Below are 27,122 nucleotides of genomic sequence, written 5' to 3' on the forward strand. Positions count from 1 at the left end.
GGAGATTATTGCCAAACCTTTATAGGTAGTCCTCGACTTACAACAGTTCACTCAGTGAACATTCAAAGTTGTAACAACACTGCAAAAAGTGAGTTATGACCATTTCACATCCCCATGGTCACATGACTTACATTTGGATGCTTGAAATCTGACTCACATTGCAATGTCCCAGGGACACGTGATCAAATTAATTGGCAATTGGTTCATATTTATGACCGTTGCTCAGTGGTGGGTTTCAAAAATGTTTCGAACCTACTCTGTGGGTGTGGCCTCCTTTGTGGGAGTGCCTTGCTGGCCATGTGTTCCCTCTCTCTCTCTCTCTCTCTCTCTCTCTCTCTCTCTCTCCTTCCTTTTGTCTCTTTGACACTTTTTCCTTTTTTTCTTTCATCTCTCTCTCACTTTTTCTTTCTTTTTTTCTTTTTTTCTTTATTTATTTCTTCCTTTCTTTCTCTTTCTCTCTCTATGTGAGTCTGTCTGTCTGTCTGTCTGTGTGTGTGTGTGTGTGTGTGTGTGTGTGTGTCAGTGGTGGGTTTCAAAATTTTTTGGAACCTCTTCTGTAGGTGTGGCCTGCTTTCCGGGTCCACTGGTGGAACCCCTTCTAACCGGTTCGGTAGATTTGACGAACCGGTTCTACCGAACTGGTGCGAACTGGCAGGAACCCACCTCTGCCGTTGCTGTGCCCCAAGGTCATGCAATCCCTTTTTCTGACCTTTTGACAAGCAAAGTCAATGGTGAAACCAGATTCCCTTAACAATGTGTTACTAATTTAATAACTGCAGTGCTTCACTTAACAAATGTGGCAAGGAAAGTCGTAAAAACCCACTTAACAAATTTCTCACTTAGCAACTTTGGCCACAATTGTGATTATAAGTTGAGGGCTATCTATATTGGGCCTGCCGAAATTGCACGTAGATGCTATGTCTGGAAACAATAAATAATTCACAAGGTTGGAGAACCCATTTTCACAAATAAAGATGGACACTCAATTGACATATTCCCCACATGTTATTACCCCACAGTTAGTAATAACTGCCATTGTTTTTGTATCTCCTGCTTGGGTGGAGCAGAGTGGAGCTCATGATTTTACCAAGAAGCAAGATAGACAGAAGAGCTAGATAGAAATCAAGCATGAAATTTATCTTCATAGGACATTAAAACGGCTGCAACCACACAAAGTCAACAAAATTTCCATGGTTAGGAGATACGATTTAGGTCAGCAATCTAATCAGTGGTTTTCTTGCAGCTATTTTGCTTTATAGGACTTCCTTCCCCCCAAATAAAATCTCCAAGAAAGAAAGTTGAAAGATCATGATCTTACTGAAATGGGAAAAAAAACCATTACTTTCTAAAGAATTCTAAAGATATGCTCTTTCCTTGTAAATGTCAATTAAGGGCAGTGGGAAGTGGCAATTATATGTTCGCTTATAAAAGGGGCTGCTGAAGTTTTGTTTAACATCTGCCTTTCTGCCTTCTGTATACACCTGTTGAGGTGAGGTTCCAGTTGGCTACCTCAAACTTTCCAAAGATGTTCATGCTCTCATTTAATTTAAGCATTTATTAACAATAATTGAATAGTTTTAATCTGTTTTTTTAGCACTGTAAGTGAGGGTTTGGAACCTGTTCTCAACCAGATGTTACTGGGCTGTAACTTATCATGGTGCCACATTAAGGCTGAGTTCTTCAATTCTCTTCTTTTCCTTCTCCTAGAGAAGGACAATGTTGTCCGTCTCGGTGGTGGCCCTGATCTGGTTGGTCTCCCTGAGGACCTTGTCCACAGCTTTGGATCCAACCCTGGAGGGGACATGGAGAGACTGGAAGGCCACTCACGGTAAAGAATACACTCAGGTGAGTTTGCTCCACTGATACTCAAATGAAATTGCTGTATACTGCTTTAAAAATTCCGATACAGTGTGGGCTGGCTGTCACTCCTGATGTTCTTCTGTAGTTTCTGTCCCAGTTTCCAGTTTCCAGTTTAATAGAATTTGTATGCCGCCCACTCCCATTGGGACTCTGGACGACTCACAAGCAAGATAAAAACAATTTAAAAGTTTAAGAAAAAATACAGTTATTAAAATAATACACCATCCATTCAGTGTAAGTGGGGCTGGATGCAATCAACAGCCCCAGGCCTGCCGGAACAGCCAGGTCTTGGTCGCTTTACGGAAGGCCGGGAGAGTAGTAAGGGTCCGGATCTCTACTGGTAGATCGTTCCACAGGGCCGGTGCAGCTACAGAGAAGGCCCTCCCTCGGGGGGCCGCCAGCCGGCATTGTCCGGTTGACGGCACCCGAAGGAGGCCCAACCTGTGCGATCTTATTGGTCGTTGGGGGGTAAATGGCAGGAGGCTCTCAGGTAGCCAGGTCCTATACTATGTAGGGCTTTAAAATTAACGACTAGGACCTTAAAGCGCGTCCGGAGACCAATGGGGAGCCTGTGCAGCTCGCGGAGGATAGATGTAACATGGGTGTATCTAGGTACACCCATTATCGCTCGTGCGGCTGAGTTCTGGACCAACTGTAGTCTTCGAACACTCTTCAGGGGCAGCCCCATGTAAAGCGTGTTACAGTAATCCAGTCTTGAGGTGACGAGGCCATGAGTGACCATTCGAAGGGCCTCCCGGTCCAGGTAGGGCCGCAATTGGTGCACCAGGCGAACCTGGGCAAAGGCCCCCCTGGTCACAGCTGACAGATGGTGTTCTAACGTCAGCTGTGGATCCAGGAGGACACCCAAGTTGCGGGCCCTCTCCGAGGGGTATATAATTTCACCCCCCCAGGCTAAGAGGTGGAATGTCTGGACCATCCGTGGGAGGAAGCATCAATAGCTACTCGGTCTTGTCTGGATTGAGTGCAAGCTTGTTCGCTCCCATCCAGACCCTGACAGCCTCCAGGCACTGGCACATCACTTCAACTGCTTCGCTGAGTTGGAACGGGGCAGACAGATACAATTGAGTATCGTCCGCATATTGATGAAATTTGATCCCGTGCTGGCGTATGATCTCACCCAGCGGCTTCATGTAGATATTAAATAGGAGGGGGGACAGGACCGAACCCTGCGGCACCCCATATTTGAGGGGCCTAGGGGTCGATCTCTGTCCCCCAACCAACACCGACTGTGACCTGTCCGGGAGGTAGGAGGAGAACCACTCTAAGACGGTGCCTCCCACTCCCACCTCCCATAACCGTCACAGAAGTATACCATGGTCAATAGTATAGAAGGCCGCTGAGAGGTCAAGAAGCACTAGGATAAAGGAATGTCCTCTATCCCTGGCCCGCCAGAGATCATCGATCAGCACAACCAAAGCAGTTTCGGTGCTGTAACCAGGCCTGAAACCCGACTGAAAGGGATCCAGATAATCTGTTTCATCCAAGGTCCGTCGGAGTTGAAAGGCCACCAACTTCTCAACAACCTTCCCAACGAATGGGAGGTTGGAGACTGGGCGATAGTTGTTCAAGATGGCTGGATCCAGGGAAGGTTTCTTAAGGAGGGGTCTCACCACCGCATCCTTTAGAGGGTGCGGGAAGGATCCCTCCCGAAGAGAGGTGTTAACAATCCTCTGGAGCCAGCCACGTGTCACCTCCCTGCTGGTTGAGACCAGCCAGGAGGGACACGGGTCCAGTAAACAGGTGGAGGCACTCACTGCTCCCATGGCCTTGTCCACTTCCTCAGGAGCGACAAATTGAAACTCGCTCCATAAAATCTGATCAAGACCTTCTCCCGGCATCTCGGCTGGTACCGTCCAAGTGGAGTCCAGGTCCGTTCGAATCCGAGCGATTTTATCTGACAGAAAGTGAACAAACTCCTCAGCTCTAACCTGTAGAGGCTTGTCCGCATCCCTCCCTTTTAAGAGGGAGCGGGCTATCCTAAACAGGGCGGCTGAGCACGATTCTGCGGATGCAATAAGAGTGGAAAAATGCGCACATTTTACCGTCTGTATCGCCACTAGATAAGTCCTAATAAAGGCTCTTAATTGTGTTCGGTCGGATTCAGAGTTACTAGCCCTCCAGGGTTGCTCTAGGCATCTCTTTTGGTGCTTCATCTCCCGGAGTTCCTCGGTAAACCAAGGAGCCCTCCTGGATCCACTGCCGCGGAGAGGCCGTAAAGGCGTAATCCGGTTTAGAGCTTCCGCCGCCGCTTCCAACATAGTTGGAAGGTAGGTACATTAGAAACAAACCCGCTTGACCCCCAAGGTCCAACTTCACCAGAAGGGACTCACACCCAACAGCCTCCGGAGCAGGGATCCTACAAGAAACTAGTGACTCTCAGATGATGACTGCCCCTCCCCCACCCCTTCCTGGTGTCGCGACTGGTGGAGCACCTGAAACCATTCTGGGCACATTTCAGTAAGGGGGACTCCTCCCTCATGGCCCAGCCAGGTTTCAGTAATACATGCCAGGTCTGCCCCCTCGTCTAATATTAGGTCCCGGACGAGGGGAGATTTGTGAACCACAGACCTGGCATTTAGCAGCAGCAGCCTGAGACCAGAGCCCTGACAAGTCTCGCCATCTGGTCCTGGAGTGGAGCTAATAGGGCGGAAGAGGGGATAGCTGTAACATAGCGAACCCACCTTCCCCGGTAATGGCTAGCCCTACAACTCCCGTCAAACCTGTCTCTCCCAACTATGACCGGGACGCACCGTCCCACATGAACAAACATCCTACTTTCACTTCAAGTGTTCCAATTCCATAAAATTATCTTGATTTCAACTTAGAATAGCAATGTTTAGAAACTTACTTTCTGCTCTCTGTCTTCATACATGCTTTGCGAGGAATAGTGTCCTGTGTACTAAATGAAAATTGAAGGGAATTTCTTCCATTCCTGCGTGATTGAATTCTAGTCTGAGAAATCTTTTATGGAAGAGAATATGAGTTCTAGATCTTCTAGGTGCCACTTGTTTACGCTGATGCAACTAAGGGATCTTCCCTTTCTTGGCTTCCCAGGAGGAGGAGGAATCCTTTCGAAGAGCCGTGTGGGAGGAGAATTTGCAGATGATCCAAGACCATAACAAGCAGGCTGACCTGGGGAAATATACCTACTGGCTTGGCATGAACCACTTTGGCGATTTGGTAAGCCTGGATCATTTGTCTGTCTCTCTGTCTGTCTGTCTGTCCATCCAACTGTCTATCTACCTACCTATCTCTGATTTCTTTAGCCTCCATCTCAACAAATGACTGTAGTTTTCACTTATTTATTAGGCATAGATTTCCATTTTCCTTGAAGTTCCAGATGCCGAATGTACGATCCCCACTTCCCATGTCAAAAACCACAAGACAAAGATTGGGGTGCTTGCTCTTTCTCAGCCCAAAGGCCCCCAGTGAGCTTCCATGAATGAAGTGGTCATGGACTTTTCTCTTTCCAGTCTCTTTCCTGGCTTTTATAATCATACAATATTAAAGATTGAGAGAAATTTAGATTGAGATTTGTTTTATTTATATGTTTATTTATATGTTTTATTTATATGCCGCCCTATTCCCGGAGGGACTCAGGGCGGCGAACAACTCAAAGGGGGAAAGGGAACACAAAAGTACAAGACAAGCATTTAAAATAGCCAAGAGCCACACAAGTCGAGAGGGGAAGGGAGCTCATCAACCCCAGGCCTGCCGACACAGCCAGGTTTTAATGGCTTTTCGGAAGGCCTGGAGAGAGGTGAGGGTCCGAATCTCTGCGGGGACTTCGTTCCAAAGGGCCGGAGCTGCCACAGAGAAGGCCCTCCCCCGGGTCGTAGCCAGATGGCATTGGCTGGTAGACGGAACCCGGAGGAGGCCAACCCTGTGTGATCTAATGGGTCTTTGGGAGGTAATTGGCAGCAGGTGGTCTCTCAAGTAAAGAAATTGAATCAATGACCAATGTTATATTGATGACCGCATGATTGCTATTCTGACATCACATTCATTTACATCACATTGTAGCTTCAGAATGCCAAGAGCACATCAAGCAGACCCAGCCAAAGGCCACCAGCAACGGAATTATTGATAATTTGCAATCATTTCATCTGAGTAGAGTTCTAATATTCCAGCACTTACAAATATATAATTTTTAACACTGGATGCATTTAACCACCTCTGTGAATTCATCTTTACAATCTCTCCCAGTCTATTATCCAGAATGGGAATGTTAGCATTTTATCTGCCAGGTGTTTGAGCTGATTCACGGAGGCTGCAGAATTCTGGGAGTTGAAGTCTAGACATCCTAAAAGTTGCCAAAATTGGGAAACATGCAGTAGACTTAACTATACAAAAACTCCTCTGTGGTAACCAGATTTTGTTTGTTCATAAAATAATTCTTTGCATTTGATCATAGGATAAAACTGATTAAGGAGAAATATGAGAAGTAGAAATGGAGATCTGTTAAGATTGTTTTTCTCCTCCTCAGACCAATGAAGAACTTGGCAAGAGGCTGCATTGCCTGCTTTCTCATAATGTAAGTAAAGTCAAAGGGATCCCGTTCAAATCTTCAGAAAATGCGGATATCCCTGACCACGTGGACTGGAGAATCAAAGGTGGTGTCACCAAAGTCAAGGATCAGGTGGGTTGTGGTGGGTGGTTCTGGGTATTACGTAGAAATGTTTTGAAGGAAAAGAAGAGTGTTCTGATCTGTCCATTTGGTCCCATTAGAATTTGACAGATTCACAAAGACTTGCAGATAAAGCTAAATTCTTTTCTCTTAACTTCATCCCCAAAACTTTAATCCTGTTAGAACTCATTTTTGTCCACCTGCTTTCTACCAAGTACTGAGAATTGTTAAAGGAATATAAATTGAGAACAATTAATCAGTGGAGGGGCTTCCTCCAGAAGTTGTGTGTGTTCTGTCACTCAAGGTTTTAAAGAAGAGATTGGAAAGCCGTTTGTCAGCAATGGCATAGTATCTCCCGCCCAAGCAGAGGGCTGCAGATGCACTACAAGAGCTTTGATTTCCCTTCCAACTCTGCTCTTCTATATTGAGGTTTCACATGCTCAGTGGATCACTCCAGCTTTTCTTTTTTCTTTTTTTAACCCAGGGTGAATGTGGCTCTTGCTGGGCCTTCAGTGCCACTGGTGCTCTGGAAGGCATGCATTTCAGGAAGACAGGGAAGCTGGTCTCGCTGAGCGAACAAAATCTTATTGACTGTTCCGGTGGCCCAGATTATAAAGGGTGCCGGGGTGGATTTGAGTGGAAAGCTTTTGAAACTGTGCGGAAGCGAGGTGGGATCAATTCAGAAAAATCCTACCCTTATGACAGAACGGTAATAAACTATGAAATCTGTGTATGCCTCTGTCCATTCCTTCTGCATGCTTTAAGCTGAACTGTTTTGCTCTGTCTCTAGTTGATAATGCCTCCAGCAATAAGATGGAAATCGTTTGAATCATGGATGGAGACAATTTCTATTAAATCCCTTCAATGGCAACAATCTCTTAGAATCACCATTTTCTTCTGCAGGATGGTATGCCTTGTCGCTATAAGCCTGAGGAATCTATTACCAGATGTAGCTCATTCGGAAAGATCATGAAGAAGGATGAAAAAGGTCTTCAGGAGGCTGTGGCCAGGATTGGTCCAGTTTCTGTTGGAATAGATGCTAGGAGTAGCAAGTTCAAGTTCTATAAGTCAGGTAAGGTTCCTGAGGGGGCTCACATTTGACCTTGTGGTTCTTGCCATCTCCTCTGCCAACTAATATTTAACACTGATGAGGCCATACTCTTTCTAAGTACTTTTCTTTCCAAGATGGTGACAAGATCAGCTTATGTAGATTTTTCTATTAGGTAGGGTGATTTGTTTTGAAGGCTTGGCTGTGTTGAATGCACTATTGCAGGCTAACTCTGCCAATTGCCAGCAGTTCGATTATCACCAGCTCGAGGTACACTAAACCTTCCATTCTCACAGGGTTGGTAAAATCAGGAACCAGATTGTTGTGGGCAAAATGAACTCTGTCAATCGCTTAGAGAGGGCTGTAAAGCACCCTGAAGAGGTATATAAGTCTGTGCTATTGCTCAGGCGGTTATTGGGGCAATTTTCATTTGGTCCCAGAGACTTCTCCGGTTGCATCATCGCTGGGATTGTGGGGCCAGCTATATGACTCTTAGAGCCCAACTTTTGAACACAGCTCCTTCCTTGGAGATGGTCACTATTTTCCATCTTCCTGGCCAACTAACAGCCTGGTGCCAATCAATATTCTCCACCATTAACTGCTTTATTTATTAGTTATCTGTCTTGGAATTGTGTGTATCTCTGGAGAAGAAAAATGGTTGTGTGACAGAATGCCTATCATCTTGCTTCTCCTGGACCTTTGCTATTCCTTGTCTGTGGGTAGTTTCCTGCATCTTTTGTGTGATACAATGGGATGGGCTGGGAGCATTTGGTCCCAACAGGATCAAATATTTTGGGGTTTTGGCAATTGAATGTAAGCCCAGGATGGCCTGGAAAAGGGGCAGAGAAGAGCAACAAAGATGATTAGGGGACTGGAGGCTAAAACATATGAAGAACAGTTGCAGGAATTGGGTGTCTCTACTCTAATGAAAAGAAGGACGAGGGGTGACATGATAGCAGTCTTCCAATATCTAAGGGGCTGCTACAAAGAAGAAGGGGTCAACCTATTCTCCAATGCATTGGAAGGCAGGACAAGAAGTAACCAGTGGAAGATCATTAAAGAGAAATCCAACCTACTACTAAGGAGAAATGTTCTGACAGTGAGAACAGTTAATCAGTGGAACCGCTTCAGAGGTTGTGGATGCTCCAACATTGGAGCTTTTCAAGAAGAGATTGGAGAGATGTTTGAACAATATGCTGTTTGATGTCTTGATTGAGCAATGTTTGGAGTAGAAGCTCTCCCAGGTCCCTTCTGATTCTGTTATTCTGTCTCCTTTAACATCAGTGCCTGACATTTCTATATGGCGCTGTTCACCTTTTGTTCCTTTGGTTCCCTTATAGCTTCTGGGTGGAGTTAATAGAAAATAACAGAATAATAGAGTTGGAAGGAACCTTGGAGGTCTTCTAGCCCAACCCCCTGCTCAAACAGGAGACCATTTTTGACAAATGGTTATCCAGTCCCTTCTTAAAAGCTTCCAGTGTTGGAGCTCCCACAAACTTTGAAACCAAGTTTTTCCATTGATTGATTGTTCTTACTGTCAGGTTGATTTAATAAAGCCACCATGTTTCTCTGGGGTGCTTCAGACAGTTGGAGAAATTGTTAAGGCTATTCTTTGAAATACAAAAGAGCTGACTAAGGTGCTTCAGGAATTTAAGGTCCAGGCTTTCGCCGACGACCTCGTTTTTATCCTGGAGGATCCTATGGCTTCTGGGATACAACTTTTACGTAAAATAGAGGGGTACGGTAGGATAGCGGGGCTACGTATAAACAAAGAGAAGACAAAACTGTTAATTAAGAATATGACTCTGAACCAGAAAAGGGAAGTACAAAGCCTCTTAGAGATTAAAATGGCCCATAAAATACAATACTTGGGAATTTGGCTCACGAAGAGATGTTCCTCTATCAAGGTAGATAATTATATGAAATTGCTACAGCAGGTATCTAAGGATATGACTAATTGGAGTGGTAAACAACTGTCTTTGATGGGCAGGATTGCAACAGTTAAGACATATGTATTACCGAAATTTTTGCTTCTGTTTCAAGCGGCACCAACTAAATTGGACAATTTTTTTAAAAAATCTTTGGAGACAATAGTGGCTCGATTTATATGGCAAGGCAAGAAAGCACGAATTAAAGCCCAAATATTGCAAAAACGTAAAGAACTGGGAGGCTTCGGAGTACCCAACTGGGAAGCATATTATAATGCAGCAATTATGACATGGGTGAAGGATTGGGTGATGTTGAGTAGAAGGCGCCTATTGGCTATAGAGGGACATGACCTCCCCCAGGGATGGCATGCCTCCCTCTGGCAAGAAAGAGACACCCCCCATAGGTACTTCATGGGACATTATATTCGGAAGATTTTGATGGGGGTCTGGGAAAAGATGAGGAAAAAATACTATCTTAGGGTTCCGTGCTGGTTGGCACCGTTAGAGGCCTTAACGCATCCCAGTGTATTTAATTGGACAAGAAACATAACATATAAAGACATTATGACAGAAGATGGCAACATGAAAACAAAGATGGAATTAGAGCAGCAGGGCAGGAATCTGGAATGGTGGGAATATTTACAGGTTAGAAACAGGTTTAAAAGCAATAAGGTATGGTTTGGGATCTACCCAAACCCTCAGGGGCTAGATAAGATTTTGTTTGGCGGAGACAAGAAAATGTTATCGAAGATTTATCAATTTTTGACCTGCCAAGATGCTAATGAAGAGATGGATAAAAGCCTTCTAATAGCATGGGAGAGAAACTTTGGCTATGAGATTGAAATGGGCAAATGGTGGGATCTATGGAGTAAGACCATTAAACTTACAATATCTACAGCATTCAAAGAAAACATATAACCAGAGATGGTTTATAGGTGGCACTTCCCCCCAACGAGGTTAGCCAAAATGTTTCCTGGGTTATCTCCACTGTGTTGGAAATGTGGAAGAAAGGATGGCACATTCTACCATATTTGGTGGTCCTGTACTGAGGCCACGAAATACTGGAGAAGGATTCAAGAATGGCTAAAAGAGGTTACCGGGGCAAGCATGGAATGGGAACCCGAGAACCTTCTACTAAGCATTAAACCAGAAAACATGAGCAATTCAATATGGCATTTGAGCCTACATATAATTGTGGCCGCAAGAATAACTTATGCACAATTTTGGAAATCCACTATCATACCGTCAGAAGATGCTATAATTAAAAAGATCTATAAATGTGCAGAAATGGACAGAATGACGGGTTGGCTGAGGGACAAAGGAGAAACGGAACATTACCTTAGCTGGAACTTATGGTATATGTGGGCGACAAGGAGAAGAGCAGGGACTTAAAACGGGGAAAGTTAAACAGCAGTTGTTAGCAATGGGAACTAAAAGTGAACATGGGTATTGTAACAGATCCCTGAATTTTGTAATGAGAAGATGTGGCTTAGAGACCTAACAATGAGGAAGGAAAAAAAAAAGTTGGGCTGTGAATGACTGTCACCGCGGGGGGGGGGGTTGTATGTTTAAAATTGTATTTGTATGTTTTACTCTCTAAAAAAATGTATAACTAATAAATATTACTTAAAAAAAAAAAATAAAGCCACCATAGTTTCTCTGGGGTGCATCAGACAGTTGGATAAATTTTTAAGGCTATTCTTTGAAATACAAAAGAGCTGACTAAGGTTCCAGAAAAATCTCTATTTACTCATCCCACTGGGATCCCAACCAGAGATTGTCATGTTTCCTCCTGGCTTCAAATCAGAGGTGGGTTCCTACCAGTTCAGACCGGTTCGGCCGAACCAGTAGCGGTATGACGGGCTGGGTCACTGGAACAGGCAGCGACCCAGGCCTGTCACACCCCGGAACCAGTTTCCCAGTCGCCGCCCTCATCTTGTTTTTAATTGAACTGCACATGCACGCACAGCGCGCACGCTCAAGCAAACCGGCAGTAAAGCCGGCCAGAACCCACCCCTGTTTTAAATGTATATATTGAGTATAGAACTGTTAAGTTTATAACTAAGACACTGGTCCTATGAACCCAATACATTGGAGGCACCTTGCAAGGGGGATTCATTTATTTAATTATTGTCTCTTGGTATTAACAAATTTATATCTCAAGAATGAAGGTGAAAACACATATCCCAGGATAATGCTGCAGGATTGAATTTGGGTTGGTCACCGGGACCAGAGATTGTCGTCTTCTGAGCTTTTGGACTCATGCTGGAGAGAAGTTCCCTGAAGATGAGCTCCAGCACCAGTCCAAAAGGTCAGAAGACAAAGCCTCTGGTCCCGGTTACCGATCCACATTGGATCCTGCAACATTTCTATCTTACCATTAATTTCCTCCCATATACCCTATTCTGAAATTAGACAATGTAATTTATTTTATTTTATTGATAAGATTGCAAGGCTAATCAGTTAATCAACTATCATGTGAACTGTTAACACCTCTTTATAATGCCTTGGTAAGTCCACACTTGGAATACTGCATTCAGTTCTGGTCACCACAATGTAGAAAAGGTGTGGACATTCTAGAAAGAGTGCAGAGAAGAGCAACAAAGATGATTAGGGGACTGGAGACTAAAACATATGAAGAATGGTTGCAGGAACTGGGCATATCTAGTTTAAGATAAAGAAGGACTAGGGGAGACATGATAGCAGTCTTCCAATATCTCAGGGGTTGCCACAAAGAAAAGGGAGTCAAACTATTCTTCAAGGAATCTGAGGTAGAACAAGAAGCAATCGGTGGAAACTAATCAAGGAGAGAAGCAACTTAGAATTCAGGAAAAATTTCCTGACATTGAGAACAATTAATCAGTAGAACAGAAGTTGCCTTCAGAAGTTGTGAATGCCCCAACACTGCAAGTCTTTAAGAAGATGTTGGATAGCCATCTGTCTGAAACAGTATAGGCAGGGGGTTGGACTAGAAGACCTCCAAGGTCCCTTCCAACTCTGCTATTGTATTATTATACTAGTATGCAGAAGTAAAGCTCAGAATTTTTCTTGAGTTACACCAAACTACACAAACCCTTCTCAATCGATAGAAGAATATTTGAAGCTCAGGGTTGAAATGAGGGTTCATTGGTGTTCACTGAGGTTGGTTGTTTCCTTGCAGATGTTTCATCGCTAATGATGTTACCCAGTTCAGTTATGAAACGTCTGCAAGAAAACAGCCAAGCTCAGAGAGCGCCAAGGACCCTTCTCAACATTCTTTATTTTTAGAGTGACTTTTTTCTGCAGCACAGGATAAAATAGTTGCTAAACATATTAAACAGACAAAAAAGAAAAAGAAAAACTAAAGGACTCTCATGAAAAATAAGAAATCTCTTTGATCAACATAGTCGTAGGGGATTGGTTCTCTGGAAAAAGCTGGGAAATACCATTATAGCCTAAGGGTTTCGTCCAGTGCCTGCACAAAGGAGGCCCAGGGAAAACATCTCCAGTAAGACATATTTCAAATTAGAGATGCAATCATTAAAAAGGCCTCTGCTGCAGCTAAGATAGAGTGGGGCATCTGGCTGCCAGTAAGGATGGGTTATTCACTAGGTTGTTTCTTATTCTCTCTACCCAGGTATATATAGAGAAGACTATCGTGGAAAAAGACACATAACTCATGCTATGCTGATTGTGGGTTATAACAACACCAGCGGGGGCAAAGGCTATTGGATCGTAAAGAACAGGTGAATAAACAGACGTCAGTCTGCAGAGGTGTAAAAAATGGGAAATTCACTTATTGTATAACATACTTGAATGCCCTCAGTTTACAGTCAGTCATGATATGATATGCAGTTTGATATGGGACCCCACAGAATGGAGCCGGCTATTATGTCCCATTTGTGCAGTGAGTCCCAGCAGATGCTGTGTGAGGTCTGCAGGCTAAACATACCCAGATCTTCTTTTGCTTAGTTTCCATCTTGAAGTCGGGTTGCCTATTCTCTGTGAAGCCATGGACCAGGAAGTGGTCTAATGTTGCCATATAGATTATCTTTTTAAAATGTTGGCCTCCCTGTTAACGCATGGCAAAAAGCCACCTTTTGCACCGTGCTTTTGGAGATGGCGAAACTTCAGCTAGAATCATGAATGATCCACTGTGCTGCAGAACTGCAGAAATAGAATCAATAGAATGAATGAGCTGGAAGGGACCTTGGAGGTCTACTAGTCCAGCCCCCTGCTCAAGCAGGAGAACCTATACTATTTCAGATAAGTGACTGTCTACAACTCTAGATAAATGTTCTGTATTCTTACCTTCACAGCTGGTCCACTCTTTGGGGAGAGAAAGGTTACATGCGCATAGTCAAAGGATCAAATCAATGCGCCATTGCTGAAGGCGCTGTCTTTCCTATCCCAGATCCAGAGAAGGGAAGATAATTTCTTCTTTCAGCATAAGGATCGTTTGAAATGCGGAGCTAAAAGTCACCAATGAATGACCTGCTGCTTCTGAAGCTTCTAGATGAAAATAAAAAAGTTAATAAATGCTTTTGGGCAATGCAATTCAGAACTGTCAGAGCACATTCTATTCTACCATATGCATGTTAATGAGATTATTAGAATAACAGAGTTAGAAGGGACATTGGAGGTCTTCTAGTCCAACCCGCTGCTTAGACAGGAAACCCTACAGCACTTCAGACAAATGGTTATCCAACATCTTCTTAAAGACTTCCAATGTTGGAGCATTTGCATCTTCTATGAAGTTAATTGTTGTTAGTTAATTGTTCTGTCAGGAAATTTCTCCTTAGTTCTAAGTTATTTTTCTTCTTGATTAGTTTCTACCCATTGTTGTTGTTGTACCCTCAGGGGCTTTGGAGAATAGCCTGACTCCCGCTTCATGTCATGCCACCCCATCCTTATTTTCATTAAGTTGGACATACCCAGTTCATGCAACTGTTTTTCATATGTTTTATCAAATAGCTTACTGAAATGTTTATTAGAGACCTAGTGTTTTGTATAAATATGGCATATTTCCACATGGAATGTCAGAATTCCTGCTGCATCTAGCACTGTAAAAAAAAACCCACAGAAAATATGCATTAGAAATATGTATTAATTTCATACATATGTGGTTTGAGATAACAGTTGAGATGACACTATTTATTGGACTCCAATGGGCCATTAAGAAGGCCAAGCTAGTCCACTTTACATAATGAAGACTTCTCCACTTCAGCTACAGGGGGATGGGATTAAAGCATGATAATATTGGCCCCAACTGACCACATGGCATCTGAGAACTCAACCAAACCTGGATCCAAAACACAGCCTAGAGAGTTGCCTCTGCATGACCCCATGGGAGTCTGACAACCAATCAGAATACATTTCTTACACAGGAACAGGAAACGGCATTAGCGGGGATGCTTACCTCAGAAAAATGCCACCAGTGCTTTCGTGGTGTGGAAAGGGGCGCTTTCTGAAGAACTCGATTTATCGTATTGGAGCAGGTTTTGAGAACCTTCCATGGGGTCATTTATGTGAGGGGGGGGGGGATTAGACTCTTTTTGTCTCCCCTGTGTTTGCAGCGAGACTTTTATTATATAAAATTAATCTGATTTTCTACCTAACCATTGTTACTAACCTGTTGTGGCCCAGCAGGAACCGTTGGAGCTGCCAACAGTCTCTGATAGCAAGGGACCCTATGAATCGGCTCTGGACGATGTGGAGGACCCTGGGCAGGGTTCAGACTCTGAGCAGGAACCAGAGAGGCTGGTTGGCCACCAGGAAAAAAAAATCCATTGTTTATATATTTGATTTCTATCCTGCCTTTATTACTTCATCACTCAGGGCAGCAAACATATCTTTCTTTACTTCTTCCTCCTCTTTTCCCCATGACAATCACCCTCCTGAGGTGGATTGGGCTGAGAGAGATAAGGCCAAAAAGTCTATGGAGATTCTCAGTCAGCCAAGTCCGGGTTGTCCCAAATGGGCTTTTTTTTTCCAAGAGGCAACTGGACTTCCTTCTTTTTCTTTGAAGATGTTTAGCTTCTCATTAAAGGTGCTTCTTCAGTTCTGACTGGATGGTGGGGAATGGAAGGGTTTCTATTCCTTGCAGACAGCTGGTCATTTGCATCCTTTGAGAGAGTTGTGGGAGAACCCTCAACAGGGGGAGAGATAACAACATCATCTATCTCCAGTCTACAGCCCAGTCTTTTCAGTAGTTTCAAGAAGCCTCCACACCCATTTGCACCACTGGGGTGATCCTGATGACACAGATAAATATCCAAGTGGCCTTAATGATTCTCAAAGGATGCAAATGACCAGCTGTCTGCAAGGAGTAGGAATAGGATAGGAATAGGAAAGTTTATTTATAGGCCGCCCTTTTCCCTGAGGGGACTCAGGGCGGCTTACAATTCATGGGGAAGGGGATACAAACAGTGAGACATAAAACAATACATAATTAAAAATAAACACAACATTCATCATTCGGGTGGGGACGGATTACAATCTAACCCCAGGCCTGACGGGATAGCCAGATCTTAAGGGCTGTGCGGAAGGTCTGGAGGGTGGTGAGGGTACGGATCTCCATGGGGAGATCGTTCCAAAGGGTCGGAGCTACTACAGAGAAGGCTCTCCTCCGCGTAGTCGCCAGTCGACACTGACTGGCAGATGGGACTCGGAGGAGGCCTAATCTGTGTGATCTAATTGGTCGCGAGGAGGTGATTGGCAGGAGGCGGTCTCTCAAGTACCCAGATCCACTACCATGAAGGGCTTTATAGGTGGTAAGTAGCACCTTGAAGCGCACCCGGAGATCAACAGGTAGCCAGAGCAGCTCGCAGAGGATAGGTGTTATGTGGGTGAACCGAGGTGCACCCACAATCGCTCGCGCGGCTACATTCTGGACTAGCTGAAGTCGCCGGATGCTCTTCAAGGGCAGCCCCATGTAGAGCACGTTGCAGTATTCCAGCCTTGAGGTCACAAGGGCACGAGTGACTGTTGTGAGCACCTCCCGGTTCAGGTAGGGTCGCAACTGGTGCACCAGGCGAACCTGGGCAAATGCCCCCCTGGTCACAGCCGAGAGGTGGTGATCAAAGGTCAGCTGTGGGTCCAGGAGGACTCCCAAGTTGCGAACCCTGTCTGAGGGGCATAGTGTTTGACCCCCCAGCCTGAGTGATGGAACACTTGCCAAATTATTGGGAGGGAAGCACAACAGCCACTCGGTCTTATCCGGGTTGAGTACCAGTTTGTTAGCCCTCATCCAGTCCCTAACGGCTTCAAGGCCCCGGCTCATCACGTCCACCGCTTCATTGAGTTGGCACTGGGCGGACAGATACAACTGGGTATCGTCCGCGTATTGATGGTATCTTATCCCGTGCCTCCGAATGATCTCGCCCAGCGGTTTCATGTAGATGTTGAATAGCAGGGGGGATAAGACCGAACCCTGCGGCACCCCATATGTTAGGGGCCATGGGGTCGATCTCTGCCCTCCAACTAACACCGACTGCGACCTGTCCGAGAGGTAGGAGGAGAACCACTGCAAAACAGTGCCTCCCACCCCCACCTCCCGCAGTCGTCGCAGAAGGATACCATGGTCAATGGTATCGAAAGCCGCCGATAGGTCAAGGAGAATCAGGATGGAGGCATGGCCTCCATCCCTGGCTCTCCAGAGGTCATCGGTCAATGCGACCAAAGCGGTTTCTGTGCTGTAACCAGGCCTGAAGCCGGACTGAAATGGGTTCAGGTAACTAGTTTCCTCCAAGGTCCGCTGAAGCTGGGAGGCCACCACCTTCTCAACAACCTTCCCCACAAAGGGGAGGTTGGAGACTGGACGATAATTTTTGAGAATGTCTGGATCCAAGGATGGTTTCTTCAGGAGGGTCTCATCACCGCCGCTTTAAGTGCGGAGGGGAAGAGTCCCTCCTGAAGAGAGGCGGTAACAACCGCCTGGATCCAGCCCCGTGTCACCTCTCTGCTGTTGGCAACCAGCCAGGAGGGGCACGGGTCCAGTACACAAGTGGAGGCACTCACAGCTCTCATGGCCTTGTCCACATCCCCAGGGGCAACATCCTGAAACTCAACCCAGCGATGGTGTGCCAGATTATCCTCCTGTGCCTCGGCTGGATCTGCAAAGTCGGAGTCCAAATCCGATCGAAACAGAGCAACTTTGTCCACTAAGAACTGGACATAGTCCTCAGCCCTACCCTGCAAGGGGTCCCCCGCATCCCTCCTATTTAGTATAAATCCTTCCGTTCCCCACCATCCAGTCAGAGCTGAAAAAAAGCCCTCTTGGGTGGGAAGCAAAATATCTTCAAAGAAAAACCAGAAAGTCCAATTACCTTTTGAATAAAAGCATCTTTGGAATAGGTCCCAAAACACCTACTGTAGTTGGCTTTTATGCTTAAGGTGGAACTGGAACCCGCTGTCTCCTGGCAATGGGCCCAAAGTCATCCAGCTGATTTTCATATCTGGGACTAAAACTCACCATCTGTTACTTTCTCTAACTATTGCGTATTACATACATTTGGAAAACAAAGCACATGATCAATAGCAATTAACAGGTAAGAAGCAACAACATATATTCACACCCCTGATAGAGTAGAGGATACTCCTTCCAGGTGGGTTCATTCCTACAATATTACAGCCCTCACCCCTCTATCCTAAGGTGACCAGATTTTCAGATTGGAAAAGAGGGACACCCTTGACCGGGGGCGGGGGGGGGGGCTTGATTAAAAAAAAATTTTTTTGTCAAAAGGTCACCCCAGGACACTGAAACCAGCATAAATACGAATCTGTTGCCAAACAAAATTTTGATCACGTGACCATGAGGATGCTGCAATGGCCGCTAAGTGTGAAAAATGGTCGCAACGGTCGCTAAGTGTGAAAAATGGTCATCAGTCACTTTTTTCAATGCCATTGTAACTTTGGTCACTAAATGTTTTCCCCCTCCTCGAGACTCCTCACTTAGCGACCATCAGAAATACGAAGCTGTTGCCAAACATCAACATTTTGATCGCGTAACCATGAGGATGCCACAACGGTCGCTAAGTGTGAAAATGGTCGCTAAGTGTGAAAAATGGTCATCAGTCACTTTTTTCAATGCCATTGTATCTTCCTGATTATTAAAAGTGCAAATTCACTCAGTGTCAATCATGACTCCTGAGTCCATTTCAAAGTATTGTGCATAGAAATTTTTAAAATGGCTTGTTTCAATTTATTTTGGATAGAATCTTTTTTTAAATAGTCTAAGACAATTTAAAAAAAGAATCAACACAGAATACCACTATTTTAAAAAATCATATGCACAATAAATAAAATATTATTTTAAAATACATTGAGCCTATACTCCTTACAGTAAATGACTCATCTGGAAACAAGCCAATAGCAGTTTTGTGCTTTAAAATTTACAGATTTTCCAAAATCAGCTTAAAGTCCAAATATTTAAAGACCACCCCGCTCAAAGCTATCTTACCAGAGCTTTAAATATCTTCTGGGGAGGCCCTGCTAGTAATCCCATTCATGACAAAGGTAGGGCTTTCTCAGGAGGAAGGTCTCAGCTGGTGCCCATCCTTTGGAAACCTCCTCCAGAGCAGGGAGCCCTAACCTGCTGTCCATTCAGGAAGGCTGTACAAATTATTCTGTCTTCTAGAATCTAGAGCCATTGGGATTTAATATGGTTTTATCACTGGATTTTCTTTTTATTGTTTTTGTGGAATTGTTACAATGATTTTATAATAATATAATTTTATTTGACATTTTTGTTGCTGTAAACTGCTGAAAGCCCCTGATAGAATACAAATTATTTAATAATAAATTAAGAAATGTGTAGCTGTTTTCTACACATTGGTTTGTTTGAACAGCTGAAATCAAGCCTGTTCACCCAAGGCAATTCTAGAGTAACATGTGCTTCAGGACAACCTCCCTCTTAGACTGCTTTTTAAAAATGAATTATGCCTTGCTTTTTCTATATTATCTTCACTGACACTGTTAGTTTTATTGTTTTCTTGAAGAGATATTTTATTATTCTTTTGTAAATCCTTTTGGATTTTTTCATGAAGAATTCCAGTATAAAAAGAAAAAAAACAACACCATAGAGTAAGCTATCTTTTTCAAATACACTTGCAGTGGCAACCTATTATATATTACCTGGCAAAAGAAATCAGTGTTTCTTAAAATCTCTCCTTGGAGTCCAGAGGGTCAGACCCAATCAAGGGTACTCAAAATTCAAATTTGCCAGCCTATGTTGAAATCCCATCAAACAATTGTGAGAATCCACAGTAGCAGTGAATACTTAGATTTCAATATTTAATGCAATACATATTGATAAATATAACCCATACAAACAAATACCATTTTGGGATCCTGCGAGAAAATTTTTAAAACAAAGACAGTAATATAGATTCAGGCGGCTAACACATACAACTGTAATGTTTTGAACATATTTTTCTCTCTACACTATACAGCCTTCTGATGCATGAAATGAAACTCTTACTCTTACTCTTAACTCTATAGGCACACAATCTTTCCAGTAGTTCACATACTAGTTGGTAACATCTTAATTTGAGGCTTGCTTGGAACATTATACAGTTACTGAAAGACAGTAAAATGGACATCAACAATCTCACACCCTGCTCAAAGTTGTGACAGCAAGTTTAAATTTTTGACCTTAACTATCAAGAAAAAAAACAATTTTAAAACTGGCATGTCAGTGACTTCTTAAAAGTCAGGATGCCTGGTCAAGATTAAATTGCAGGTAGATTTCTTATCACTTTCTAAAAAGAGAAAAATTCAGAACATAACAAATAAAAGGTTGTGAATTTCACAGATGAGACAGAAAACCACAAATGGGCAAATATGATCTAGAAAGGCATGACTCTCCCATATTATGGGAATCCCATAAACCCTGCAGATGTTCATAATGAAATTATATTTAACTATTTGGGACAGAAAGACAACACAGACTATTTTTTAAAAAAAATTCACCAATATCACACCATAAGATTCTTTATCTTTTCTTTGCAACAATTCCTAATGGCACAAGAAATCTCCATCAATATCTATCCCCAAGAAGAAAACTCTTCTTTAACAGCAAAATAATGTAGAAAAATTACAAACAATAACTCTTTTCAGCTTTATGCACCACCCCAGTAAACACAAATGTTTGATCAGAAAAAATATGTCCAAGATAGGAGCAATAAGCTATACACCATGATTTAGGAGTTTGATTTTTTTCAAAAATAAATGCTAAAATACTAAACTGTATATATGCACATTTAGGTAAATAGTGTTCTGTATACCCTCTCGGAGGCGGCGATGGATCCCAATCACGAACGGACGCCGCCAGCAGATAACTTCCACGCGATTCAGGGGCTTCTGCCAGGCGGCGGGACCCCCGGAAGCGAGAGGAAATTGTCTGCGGGCGGCTGGCAGCGCCCCAACCTCTCCTCCTGCCGCGCGGATCCATTTTGATTCACGAACGGATTCCGCGGCGGTTCAGGGGCTTCTGCCGGGCGGCGGGACCCCCGGAAGTGAGAGGAAGTTCCGGAAGCGAGAGGCTGCCCTGGCGATCGATCCCAATCACGAACGGACGCCGCCCGCAGATAACTTTCCATAACTTTATTTATATGCCGCCCTATTCCCGGAGGGACTCAGGGCGGCGAACAACTCAAAGGGGGAAAGGGAACACAAAAGTACAAGACAAGCATTTAAAATAGCCAAGAGCCACACAAGTCGAGAGGGGAAGGGAGCTCATCAACCCCAGGCCTGCCGACACAGCCAGGTTTTAATGGCTTTTCGGAAGGCCTGGAGAGAGGTGAGGGTCCGAATCTCTGCGGGGACTTCGTTCCAAAGGGCCGGAGCTGCCACAGAGAAGGCCCTCCCCCGGGTCGTAGCCAGATGGCATTGGCTGGTAGACGGAACCCGGAGGAGGCCAACCCTGTGTGATCTAATGGGTCTTTGGGAGGTAATTGGCAGCAGGTGGTCTCTCAAGTAAAGAAATTGAATCAATGACCAATGTTATATTGATGACCGCATGATTGCTATTCTGACATCACATTCATTTACATCACATTGTAGCTTCAGAATGCCAAGAGCACATCAAGCAGACCCAGCCAAAGGCCACCAGCAACGGAATTATTGATAATTTGCAATCATTTCATCTGAGTAGAGTTCTAATATTCCAGCACTTACAAATATATAATTTTTAACACTGGATGCATTTAACCACCTCTGTGAATTCATCTTTACAATCTCTCCCAGTCTATTATCCAGAATGGGAATGTTAGCATTTTATCTGCCAGGTGTTTGAGCTGATTCACGGAGGCTGCAGAATTCTGGGAGTTGAAGTCTAGACATCCTAAAAGTTGCCAAAATTGGGAAACATGCAGTAGACTTAACTATACAAAAACTCTTCTGTGGTAACCAGATTTTGTTTGTTCATAAAATAATTCTTTGCATTTGATCATAGGATAAAACTGATTAAGGAGAAATATGAGAAGTAGAAATGGAGATCTGTTAAGATTGTTTTTCTCCTCCTCAGACCAATGAAGAACTTGGCAAGAGGCTGCATTGCCTGCTTTCTGATAATGTAAGTAAAGTCAAAGGGATCCCGTTCAAATCTTCAGAAAATCCGGATATCCCTGACCACGTGGACTGGAGAATCAAAGGTGGTGTCACCAACGTCAAGGATCAGGTGGGTTGTGGTGGGTGGTTCTGGGTATTACGTAGAGATGTTTTGAAGGAAAAGAAGAGTGTTCTGATCTGTCCATTTGGTCCCATTAGAATTTGACAGATTCACAAAAACTTGCAGATAAAGCTAAATTCTTTTCTCTTAACTTCATCCCCAAAACTTTAATCCTGTTAGAACTCATTTTTGTCCACCTGCTTACTACCAAGTACTGAGAATTGTTAAAGGAATATAAATTGGGAACATTTAATCAGCAGAGGGGCTTCCTCCAGATGTTGTGTGTGATCTAGCACTCAAAGTTTTTAAGAAGAGATTGGAAAGCCGTTTGTCAGCAATGGCATAGTATCTCCCACCCAAGCAGAGGGCTGCGGATGCACTACAAGAGCTTTGATTTCCCTTCCAACTCTGCTCTTCTATATTGAGGTTTCACATGCTCAGTGGATCACTCCAGCTTTTCTTTTTTCTTTTTTTAACCCAGGGTGAATGTGGCGCTTGCTGGGCCTTCAGTGCCACTGGTGCTCTGGAAGGCATGCATTTCAGGAAGACGGGGAAGCTGGTCTCGCTGAGCGAACAAAATCTTATTGACTGTTCCGGTGACCCAGAGTTTAAAGGGTGCCAGGGTAGTCTTATGGAGAATGCTTTTGAAACTGTGCGGAAACGAGGTGGGATCAATTCAGAGAAAAGCTATCCTTATGACAGACAGGTAATAAATGAATGAATCTGTGTATCTCCCAGCCCATTCCTTCTGCATGCATCGAGATGAACTGTTTTGCTCTGTGTGTCTAGTTGATAATGCTTCCAGCAATAGGATGGAAATCATTTGAGTCATGGATGGAGACAATTTCTATTAAATCCCTTCAATGGCAACAATCTCTTAGAATCACCATTTTCTTCTGCAGGATGGTATGCCTTGTCGCTATAATCCTGAGGAATCTATTACCAGATGTAGCTCATATGGACAGATCACGCCGGTGGATGAAAAAGGTCTTCAGGAAGCTGTGGCCAAGATTGGTCCAGTTTCTGTTGGAATAGATGCTGGGAGTAGCAAGTTCAGCTTCTATAAGTCAGGTAAGGTTCCTGAGGGGGCTCACATTTGGGTTATGTTTTTCTTTCCAAGATGGTGACAAGATCAGCTTACGTAGATTTTTCTATTAGGTAGGCTGATTTGTTTTGAAGGGTTGGCTGTCTTAGGATAACATGTGATTTGAATGCACTATCTATCCAGGTATATATGAGGAACAACATGGTGGAGAAAGAGAGATAAATCATGCTATGCTGATTGTGGGTTATAACAACACCAGCGGGGGCAAAGGATATTGGATCCTAAAGAACAGGTGAGTAAAGAGAAATCGGTCTGCAGAACTGTAGGAAATTTACTTACTGTGTAAGTTACTTGTTTTCCTCATGGGATTTTCCCATTGAAATTTTTATTTTATTTATTAAATGTATTGGCCGTCCATCCTACCACAGGGTAATTCTTGGCAGCTTAAAATGTTAATTTTGCATCTCCCAAGAGTGTCTTTCAGCTGGGTTTGAAGAGAATGTTCCTGAAGTACTTGGAGATGGTGGGTGTTGTCATCCAACTCATACCAAGGATGTTAGCTGAGGAAGGTGATCTCCAAGTAGCATCACCTGAAAATACATAGAATGGGAAGCTTTTTCTTACCTGGAGCACTTGGATATTTCTGTAAAAATGGGCAAGGCACCCACAATATTCTCAGGGGTGCATCTGCCTTATAACCTCTATCTTCTGTTAAAATTACATGTGAAGATATCATCTGCACTGTGGGAAATTGCAAATGAATTCTCATTCGGACCAAACATTTATCCAAATTATGGGGAAAGCCCTTCGGGGGGTTAGCTTGTACCATCTTCGTTGTAGTTTAGGCCCATTGCTTCTTTTATGCTCTTGTCTTCTGGGGCAATATGGAATAAGGCCATTTCCGCTTCCATGTTACAACCTTCTTCAGACATCAGTCTCCCTTGGCTGCCCCTTCTGCAAACAATTTATTTATTTAGCATAGTTAGCATATGGCATATCATCCATGGACCTGCATTTTATATTGACATTTTATCTAGATTAAAAAGTCCATGTAAAATATGAATGTTTAAAAATTCCATATTCAGGTAGTAATGCCTAGGCCATCTAACCATTAAGGCACAGCAACATTTATATGAAGAAGAATAAATCTGATACAATAGCAGTAATGTGCCCTCAGTTTATAGTTGGTCATGATATGATATGGACACAGGAACCCACAGAGGGGACGAGGATACAATGCCCCATTGATGCAGTGAATCCCAGCAGATGCTGGGTGAGGTCTGCAGGCTAACCATATTCAGATCTTCTTATGTTTAGTTTGAAGTCAGGTTGCCTCTCCTCTGTAAAGCCATGGAGCAGGAAGTTGGTGTAATGTTGCCATATAGCTCTTCTTTTAAAAATGGCAGCCTCTCTGTTAACACATGGCAAAAAGCTTCCTTTTGCATCATGCTTTTGGAGATGGTGAAACTTCAGCTAGAATCATGACTATGCTGCAGAATTCTAGAAATAAAGATTCTGTATTCTTCCCTTCACAGTTGGTCCACTCTTTGGGGAGAGAAAGGTTACATGCGCCTCGTCAAAGGATCAAATGCATGCAATGTCGCCGATTACGCCGTCTTTCCTATCCCAGATCCAGAGAAGGGAATGTAATATCTTCTTTCAGCATAAGGATCATTTGAAATGCGGAGCTAAAAGTCACCAATGAATAACCTGCTGCTTCTGAAGCTTCTGGGAGAAAAAAAGTTAATAAATACTTTTGGGCAATGCTATTCAGAACTGTCAAAGCACACTCTATTTTATCATATGCATGTGAATTAGATTATTAGAATAACAGAGTTGGAAGAAGCCTTGGAGGTCTTCTAGTCCAAACCTCTGCTTAGACAGAAAACACTGTACCACTTCAGACAAATGGATATCCAACATCTTCTTAAAAACTTCCAGTGTTGGAACATTTACAAATTCTGGAAGCAAGCTGTTCCCCTGATTAATTGTTCTAACTGTCAGGAAATTCCTCCTTAGTTCTAAGTTGCTTCTCTCCTTGATTAGTTTCTACCTATTGCTTCATGTCCTACATGCAGTGGCTCTGGGGAATAGCTTGACTCCTTTGTGGCATCCCCTGAGATATTGGAACACTGCTATCATGTCTCCCCTAGTCTTTCTTTTCATTAAACTTGTTCCTGTAACCATTCTTCAAATGTTGCAGCCTCCAGTTCGCTAATCATCTTGGTTGGTTTTCTCTGAACTCTTTCTAAAGTCTCAATATCTTGTTTACATCGGGGTGACCAAAACTGGATGCACTATTCCAAGTGTGGCCTTCCCAAGGCCTTATAAAGTGGTATTAACACTTCACGTGATCTTGATTCTCTCCCTCGGTTTATGCAGTCTAGAACTGTGTTGGCTTTTTTGGCTGCTGCTGCACACAGCTGGCTCATATTTAAATGGTTGTCCACTAGGACTCAAAGATCCCTCTCACAGTTACTATTATTGAGCAAGGTACCAAATATACTGTACCTGTGCATTTTGTTTTTATTGACTAAATGTAGAACCTTACTTTTTTCATCATTGAATTTCATTTTGTTAGTTAGAGGTCAATGTTCAAGTCTGTCAAGATTCTTCTGTATCTTGAGCCTGTCTTCTGGAGTGTTGGCTATTCCTGCCAGTTTAGGGTCATTGGCAAATTTGATGAGTTCCCCATCTATCCCCTTGTCCAAGTCATTGATGAAGATGTTAAAGAGTACTGGGCCTAAAACAGAGCCCTGGGGTACTCCACTGCATACTGCCCTCCATGTAGAAGCAGTTCCATTGAGAACTGTGCGTTGAGTGTGGTTGGTCAACCAGTTAGGAATCCATCTGGTGGTGATACTCTCTAACCCACATTTTTTACTTTGTCTAGTAGTAGGTTATGATCTACTTTATCAAATGCCTTATAGAAGTGTTAGTTAGGGTTATAGTGTTGGTATAAATGTGGCAAATTTCCACATGGAATGTCAGAATTCCTGGTGTGACTAGTACTGTAAAAAAAAACCACAGAAAATGTGCATAAGAAATATGTATTTTGAGATAACAGTTGAGATGACACTGTTTATTCGGTGCAGTGCAAAGAAATATGCTTTCAGGACTACATCACACAACATCGTCCATTGAGAGCCCTCAGTACTCAAATTGGCATGTGTATTACACACATTTGGATAGTTAAGTGTGCAAATCCTTCAAGATATGAAACGCGAAAATGGGAGATGATGATGATGATTATACTCATTCAATGACTCAATCATGTCCAACTCTTGGCAATTCTATGAGTCAGGTTATTCCACATCTTCAATTCTTGCACTATTAATTTGAATTGTTCTATGCTTTGTTGGTATTAGGTTTGATGGTGTCCAGCCCTCCTATTCTTCGGTAGCCTGGTTTCTTTTTCCGCCAATTCTTTCAAGCATATCATATAGCCTTTCAAAAATTTTAAGGTCTGGGTGTAAGGCCAAAGAATGAGAGACCCCAAGACAAAAACACCTTAAAAATGGGCGAGCCAAATGAACATCTTTCAATAAATGGGGGTCTCTCTGGCTAAAACCAGCTATACTGGCAGTCTTCAACATATCACCATTCGCTTAATGACTCTTCACAGTTATAACACCACAGAAAAAAGTGACCTACAACCAGTTTTGATACGTGTGACCGTGGCAACATTCTCACACTCAAGTGATCAAATTTCGAGAACTTGGCAACAAGCTTGTGTGAAGATGGTTGCAGCACCTCCGGGTTTTGTGATCGCCATTTGCAACCTTCCCAGGTGCCTTCTGACAAGTGAAGTCAATGTTCAGCAAAATCACTGAGCAACCGTGCTACTAATTTATCAGCTGTAGTGATTCAATTAACAAATGTGTCAATAGATTTCTCACTTAGCAACATAATCTTGGGGCTCAATTTTGATTGTAAGTTGAGGA

At 43.4% G+C, this 27,122-nt stretch overlaps 2 protein-coding genes across 2 annotated transcripts; both read left to right on the forward strand.

Annotated features, from left to right (window-relative positions):
* The first annotated feature begins 1,716 nt into the window (after positions 1 to 1,716).
* LOC148049879 (cathepsin L2-like) lies at positions 1,717 to 14,006 on the forward strand. The gene is made up of 7 exons (XM_087705044.1): positions 1,717 to 1,845; positions 4,936 to 5,061; positions 6,368 to 6,520; positions 6,993 to 7,271; positions 7,412 to 7,580; positions 13,101 to 13,209; positions 13,783 to 14,006. The coding sequence occupies exons 1-7, from the start codon at positions 1,717 to 1,719 to the stop codon at positions 13,895 to 13,897; spliced, it is 1,080 nt and encodes a 359-aa protein (XP_087561170.1). The 3' UTR covers positions 13,898 to 14,006.
* On the forward strand, positions 13,949 to 24,898 carry LOC106547280 (procathepsin L). The gene is made up of 6 exons (XM_087705055.1): positions 13,949 to 14,011; positions 21,990 to 22,142; positions 22,615 to 22,839; positions 23,036 to 23,204; positions 23,362 to 23,470; positions 24,714 to 24,898. The coding sequence occupies exons 1-6, from the start codon at positions 13,949 to 13,951 to the stop codon at positions 24,826 to 24,828; spliced, it is 834 nt and encodes a 277-aa protein (XP_087561181.1). The 3' UTR covers positions 24,829 to 24,898.
* Positions 24,899 to 27,122: the final 2,224 nt, after the last annotated feature.

This window comes from Thamnophis sirtalis, unplaced genomic scaffold, assembly GCF_051295495.1.
Source record: "Thamnophis sirtalis isolate CommonGarterSnake01/CBP01778 unplaced genomic scaffold, rThaSir2_p1.2 scaffold_1, whole genome shotgun sequence".
Taxonomy (NCBI): domain Eukaryota; kingdom Metazoa; phylum Chordata; class Lepidosauria; order Squamata; family Natricidae; genus Thamnophis; species Thamnophis sirtalis.